This window comes from Quercus robur, chromosome 1 (assembly GCF_932294415.1).
Source record: "Quercus robur chromosome 1, dhQueRobu3.1, whole genome shotgun sequence".
NCBI lineage: Eukaryota > Viridiplantae > Streptophyta > Magnoliopsida > Fagales > Fagaceae > Quercus > Quercus robur.
Genome location: NC_065534.1, coordinates 902973 through 910503, shown reverse-complemented (window position 1 = coordinate 910503; position 7531 = coordinate 902973). Strand labels below are relative to the sequence as shown.

General features: G+C 35.6%; 1 protein-coding gene across 1 annotated transcript; it reads right to left on the bottom strand.

Annotated features, from left to right (window-relative positions):
* Nucleotides 1-1517: 1517 nt before the first annotated feature.
* LOC126714696 (uncharacterized) lies at nt 1518-3125 on the bottom strand. The gene has a single exon (XM_050414964.1). It carries the CDS (start codon nt 2984-2986, stop codon nt 1715-1717), a length of 1272 nt encoding a protein of 423 aa, XP_050270921.1. The 5' UTR covers nt 2987-3125; the 3' UTR covers nt 1518-1714.
* Between the last annotated feature and the right edge of the window lie 4406 nt (nt 3126-7531).

Genomic DNA, 7531 nt, shown 5'->3' with positions numbered 1-7531 from the left:
GGACCAACAAGACATGGTCTTTTGAGGCTCTCAATATCCCTTTTCCCACCTAACTTCAAAACCTCATTCAGGGTATTCCTGTGCCACAATATGCTCAACTGACAGATACTTTCCTATGGCCCCACAACAATGGTACCTGTTCTATAAAATCCGCCTCAAAATTTCTTTTTCACCAACACCATGCACCGTGGAATAAACCTCTATGGAACTGGATTTGGGCTTTAACCTGCCCTCAAAAGATTCAAATTTGCTTATGGAAGGCTATGCACAACCGGTTGCCCGCTGAACAATTCCTAGCTTTTGGGCGTCCACATGTGGATACTCATTGTCCCCGGTGCCATACCCCGAAAACGACCATCCGTATTTTACACGACTGCCCTTGGGCGAAAGAGATCTGGCAACAATCCCCAGGAATCTTGCCCCTAAACTTCTTCCGAATGTCGTTGCAAGGCTGGTTACGGTACAATGCAACGACGACTGTTGTTATCCTGCCCCATCAAATTCCTTGGCATGTATATTTCCCCTTCACTTGTTGGAATATTTGGTTAGCTCGTAATGGACGGATTTTCAGGGATCAATCTCGATCCCAACATAGTATTATCTACTCCTCCATACAAGCGGCTATGGAATTTCACTACCTAGCTAGCACTGTCAGGCAGACCCAAGTCAAAATCCCCCGAAATATACGCTGGCATATGCCCCCCAACCCCTTTATAAAAATTAATACTGATGGAAGTGCCCTAGGTAATCCAGGTATAGCAGGAGCAGGGGGAATTTTGCGGAATCATTTGGGACAATGGATATCAGGATTTTCTCTCCACATGGGACTAGCAACAAATAATATGGTTGAATTATCTGCGGTCAGGCAGGGATTGGCCATGGCTTGGAGTCTGGGATTTAAATTTATTTACCTAGAACTTGACTCAAAAGTGGTAATAAATTGGTTAACAAATCCCAATACGAGTTTCCCTACTAATATGATGCCTTTAATTTGTGATTGCAGGAAGGTTTTAGAGTAGGACTGGGAAGTGCGTATGCAGCACATTTACTGTGAAGCAAATGAATGTGCGGATGCTCTGGCAAAGCGGGGAACTCACCAACGGAACCTTTTGACTGCCTATAGTACCTGTCCTAGTTTTGTATATGTTAACTATGTAAGGGATTTGGCGTGGGCGTGACTAGACTATGTGCCCCAGGCTTAGATGTTGGTGATGTATGAATATTATATAATTTAAATAAGACCTCCCGTTTTCCACCCAAAAAAAAAAAAAAAAAAACGAGATCGTTCGAAAAGCATCAACTTAAAAAAATTGTGGTATCAATATCGGTCTCAAATACTGCTTAAAGTTTCCACTGTGCTGTGAGCTGAGTTGTTTTTAATTATTTTTGTTGGGTCGGTCGGGGGTGGTGTCGTGGAGATAAAAGGCCCTCAACTCCCAAGTAAAATTTCAGATCAATTCAAGAAGATAAGCCTTAAAATTAAACAAGGAAAATAACTAAAATGAAGTAGCAAAATCTTAACATAATAACAGTATAGTACTATTTTATTTCGTCAAACAGGCACAAACGAGCAAGGCTATGCTCCATTGTTTAGCAAAAAAAAAAAAAAAAGAGCAAGGCTATGCTCCAGTTTATTTATTTATTTATTTATTGAGTGGCAAATCCATGTTTGAGAAGAGATTACAATGACGAAGTAAAAACATCATTTTTATTTTTACCTCACAAGACCCAAGTTGAGGATGCCCCAAGTAGTCTGTGGCCATGACTTTTCCTTAGCTTTCGTCAACAAAACTCTAACCCAAGCAATCCATCCTTCCCAGGACATCCTCTTATCCCATGGACTCCCCCACTCCAACATAAGAGTCAACCCTCTTTCAGCCTCTCTCTCAGCCTCTTCAAACATCCCTTTGTTCAAGTAAACCTGACCCAACAGCACATGTGGCTCTCCCACAAAAGGATTCTTCTCAATACTCCTCACAAGCAACTCCTCAGCCCTCTCCAACCCTCTCTTAGACATATCACAAACAGCTTCCCAATACAAGTCCCTTGCAGCTATTTGCTCCCCTGCATCTAAAACCCTTTTACAGTTTTCAAAAACAGGTGGCACCACAAGCTCAAGATCATCATCTCTATCAGTTTGTACCCCTCCAGCACCGACCCTTTTCCTCTCTTCCTTAAAAATCTCTTCCTCTCTCACTATCAGATTGTATATAGCCCCCATCCTCGATATAGAATTCAACCATAGACCTGGCTTGCCATCACCAGGCCACAAAGCTGTATAATTGTTCCCTGAGAACTCAAAGCGACCGTTAGAGTTTTCAAAGAGAGCATCTTGAAAGCCAAAAAGTTGGTCACTGAAATCCCCCATGGTCATCAAAAGGAAAACCGCGACCACCCTTCTAGAAACTGGAACATCTTGGCCGGTCTTGATGTGCTTCACAGTAATCCCATCAGCGGGAAGAAGAGCCTGAAGCTTCTTCCTCCAAGGCTCTTCTTCATCGAACAAACCCTTGTGCATTGCATTACTCAACGATATCTCCGAAAGCTTAAGGTGTTCGACGAGTTCAGAATCAGAGTAACGGAATAAAAGATCATCATGAATAAGAGGCTGTCTTGGGACAATACAGAACAAGTGGATTAACCTCTCGGCCTCATCACCAACATGGCCACGAACCACATCACGACCTGTTGAAGGATCAAATATGGCGAGGTTGACATAGGAATTGGAGTAAGCAGAATGGAAGAGGCCACAGAGGCAGACGGAGTTTGGTGCTTTCCAAATCTTGAGAATCTTGTATAGATCAACGAGATGATCAAGGAAGCTGCCATGCTTGTGCCAGCACTCACCGGCTCCAACAGAGCGCAAGACGGCGACTAGTGAAGGTAAATTCTGGTCAATGGATTCGAGCTCGCCACGGAGGAAAGGGCGGGCTGAGTCTAGGAGGTTTTGGAGGTAGTCTATTGGGGGTGAAGAGGAAGCTGGCATGGTTGGCTGTTTGTGTGACTAGACAAAGAAAGATTCTGAAACGATGGGTTGGAGCTGAAGAAGATGACTATTTAGTATTTAGTATTTACAATAAGAAAAAGCTAAAAAAGTGGGTGATTGATAGGAAAAAACAAAAGAGGCGTGATAGACCTTTTCTCTCGGGGATGCGATAAGATTTTGAGAAATACGGCTGTAATATTTTCGCAATATCTTTAAATAGGGGTGTTATGATCGTACATGGTTAATTGTTACTGGTTCAAATTTGAACTTAATACTAAGATTAACTTTTTTTGTCCCAATAATAATAACCAATAATAATTTGCTACTTAGAATTTATTGTAAAAATATTATAAAGAAATTTTAGACATATCATTTTTCTTAAAATAAATTTTATTTGACAGTATATTACAGGATGTCATTGAAAGGGTTAGAAAAGTTATCTCGAGGATAAGTTCAAATTAGAACTAATAATAACTAATTATTTATGATTTATTGTAAAAATATTGTGAAAATATTTAAAGTATTGTTGTGAGATCCTAAAAATAAGAGTCTATTAAAGCAAAAATCTGACTTTTTTTTTTTTTTTTTTTTGTTGAGAAACAACAAAAATCTGACTTGGCAGGTTGATTTTAGCAGGTAAAAATGTGATTCCCCTAAGTAATAATACTAATAATAATAATCTTATGCAAGGGTGCATGTATCTACTGCTATCGTACACCACGTGTGTTAATTAAGATTGCTTAATACCTCAGGATATTATAATACTTTTTTTTTTTTAGAATAGCATATTATAATACTTAATAACAAATCTCTCTCTCTCTCTCTCTCTCTCTCTCTATATATATATATATATATATCATATACTATATAATAAAAATTGAGCTTAGACATTTTGAACAATTTATTCTTTTATTTTGTATTGTATTTAGTAGAATTTCATAGACAAAGATTGTGAATCGATATTGTATATGTAATATTCAGTACTTATTTTCAAAATTATATACGTAATAGTAGTGTAATGAGAAACTTGACATAGTCAATACCATGAAAATGGCAAGGAAAAATCATTTTAATATCTCCAAATATCCTGGTCTAACTAATGTCCTTTATGTTTAATAACCCAAGCTAAAAGCTTAAGTCAATAGCACCACTATAATTCATCATTCTTGTGCGTAAGCATGAGTTACATACTAGTCAGATTAATAATGGGGCTGATTAATAGGAAAAAGTATTTTGTATAAAATGATACTATGTTATCCATATCAAAATCTAATAAATGAGACACGTGTACAAAAATAACAATCCACTAACACTTTTTTCATTTGTTAGTAAGGTAGTTATTTTTTGTTGACCTTCCTTATACTTATTGGATTTTCATACCGCGACATAATATCATTTGGTACCAAATACCTTCTTGATGGATGGAGAAAAGGAATATTTATAAACTTGCTAAGATAAAGGAGATGTAAATAAGTGATTTGAATAGTGTCTAGTGCATTAAAGATTAAGATTAAAAACTGTAGTTCAAGAAGAACATATTAAGGAAAGATGAAAAAGTTTATTTAGCTTTTTTGTCTAATGGAAGCAATGTAGGATTATATCTCCTTAAGGAGAATTTTATATGGCCCCCATTTAAGTGATAAATAAAAACTCATGTTTTAAGGATTTTATTTGTGAAAAATGTTATGGTTAATAACAATTTCTAAGTAACTCTTAATTGGTATAACCCTTTTGATTAATAAACACCTTGAAGTTACAAGTTTTAAACTCCTTGATGGAAGGAGAGTTATGGAACAAATCTTAATTTGAAAGGGTCTGTAGTCTAGTCTATATATATAGCTTGTTTTCATGAAAAGGAAATATGTGAGGTAAAGGCCATAGACTATAAGACCCTTTTATATACACTATAATATAGTGAGTATTCTTTTTCTCCAATCACTTAAATAACTGTGGCTAGAGATATGTTTATTTTATTCTGCAACTTTAAATTTATCTTACAAGCGATGCAAAAGATTGGAACAAATTGTGTAATCTAATTTAGAATAGAAACCATAGAATTTTTCAAAGAATTAGGATAATCAAACTAAATGACGCATTAAAGAGGATTGTTTGAAGAATTTGAAAGTGTTTGGTTAATGTGGGTGTATCCTAATTGATAAATATTTTCAATAATATTTCAAATGTAAACAAAATTCTTAGTGAGTTAGGGAGATATTCAAACTATACAAATTACCGTGAAATTAAAGGTATGAGTCACATGATGGCATTTAGGGAAAATGTGATCAAACATAGATTAAGTCATATGAAACAACAATATAAGGGATTTAATTTGGTTTTATGTTAGGAGAATATGTTATAGAAGCTATTTCCTTGACTAATGAAAAAAAATATATAAAAAAGCATGTAAAGAACTTTGTGGGGACCGGTCCAAAATAACAGGCTGGGCCCTAGGCCCGTCCAAGGACGCAGCCCATCCGAGAAGCCAGCGTGACTCAAACAATCCTTATTCAAATCCACTGGAGCAAAGAAAACATGTCCGAGGAGTAATTTCTCCTCGGATACTGAAAATCCGAAGCAAAGGTACATTCAAGCCACTACAGCCCATCTTTTAAATACGTGAAAAGGAAGCAAACCCGAAATATCTCAGCAAAGGCTGCCACCACCACATTAAATGCATTACAACTACTCTCCTGGCCGCATTAATGTGGAAAAGACCCCTGGACAATGCTACCTTGGCTATCGCAACTCACAAAAAACTGAGAGAGGTGTCTGATGGGACAGATGCTCAAGTGAGGGTTTGGATGATCAACAAGTGTAAAGCCCAAATGAGTGGAAAGGGCCTATATAAGATGTAGAAGTCCCCCAAGAAAGGGGGACAATAAAAAAAAGGAGAATACTGTAGCATTAAGAGGAATCCTATTGCACTAATACGTATCCATTAATCAAGTTTTTAGCCCTATCATTTCTGGGGACTTTTTGACACAGTGGCATTTGTTCTTGTTCGTGTATTCCCTTAACCCATGCAACAAACCGTTTAAACTTATTGAAACCGTGTTCTTTAGCCCATACTCTACAAGAATTCATTGTGTTGGACTTTTTGGACTAAGACTTGAACAACAAGGACTGGGTCACCAAATTGTTCCCTTACAAACTTGATATGATTTTTGTTGGCATTAAGAAAGCATATGATAGGGTCTCTAAAAGTTATATTGTAAGCTTTGAGAAAAGAAAAAAGAAAAAATTGTTTAAATTATATTAAGCTGTAACTAGTATGAGCATGAGTCGAGACATCTCAAATAAGTTTCATATTACTATCTGTTTGTAATAAGGATAGTCATTAAGTACACATCTCTTTGCACTATTGATATATGATAAGCTCATTAAATAAATTTAAGAGGAAATCACTTTATGTATACCTTTTTTTTTTTTTTTTTTTTTTTTTTTTAAGATGATATTGTTCTATTGAATGAAACTAGAAGTGGAGTAAGGGTGCATTTGTATAAGCTGTTGGAAAATTGTGTTTTGTGTTTAAAATGAGCGTTTGTAAAAAAAAGTTACGAGGAGTTGTATTTGCAAAACAAAGTTTTGAGTATTAAAAACGCTCTTTTAATCTCCCAAAACGCCTAGCCAAGCGGGCCCTATATGTCAAATTATAAGCCGCAATCTAAAGACTTTGATTAAGTAGGATTAAAGCATAGAATATGGAATATAAGTAGTAAAAGTAGAACCAAAGGTGAAGAAATTGTAACACTTAATGGTATAAGAGATGGTAAAAAGAACTTTAGAAATCTTGGATCAATAATTCATAAATATGGAGAGATTGAAGAGGATGTGAATCATAGGGTAAGAGCGAGATGGATAGAGTTGAGAAGTGTATTTAGAGTTTTGTGTAATTATAGAATACCTATTAAGTTAAAGGGAAATTTTTTAAGGTTGTTATAAGACCAATTTTGCTCTATGTTATTGAATGTTAGGTTGTTAAGAAGTAACATATTAATTACATAAGTGGTGAGTTCCAGTTAGCTCAACTGGTAAAATCTCTGATGGTTGAATAAGAAATCTGAGATTCAATCTCTGCCTACACCAAAAATCAATTGGTGTCTTGGTTTGATGATAAAGAGTTATCATTAGAAGTGGATACTATAAGTTGAAACTCTCTCCAAAAAAAAAAAAAAAAATTACATAAGTGTAGTTGAAAATAACAATATTAAGGTGAATAAATGAAAATACACGGAACGATAGGAATCAAAATGAGGAAATTCACTTAAAGATAGAGGTAATCGTTTCAGATGGTTTTTGCATGTTCAAAGAAGAGCGATTAATGAACCAATGAGAAAGAATGAGTTGATTCAAGAATGAAAATATCATTAGTAGAAGTATAAAAAAAAAATGACATGTGAAATTAAGAATTAACAAATAGTATAATTATATATAAAAATAGGATATTGGAAAAGAATACATAACAACCAAACCTTAGCCCAAATTTGTTGGGGTTGGTTATGAATCATTAACAGATTAGTTAGGGTCAACCACATAATGAAATTC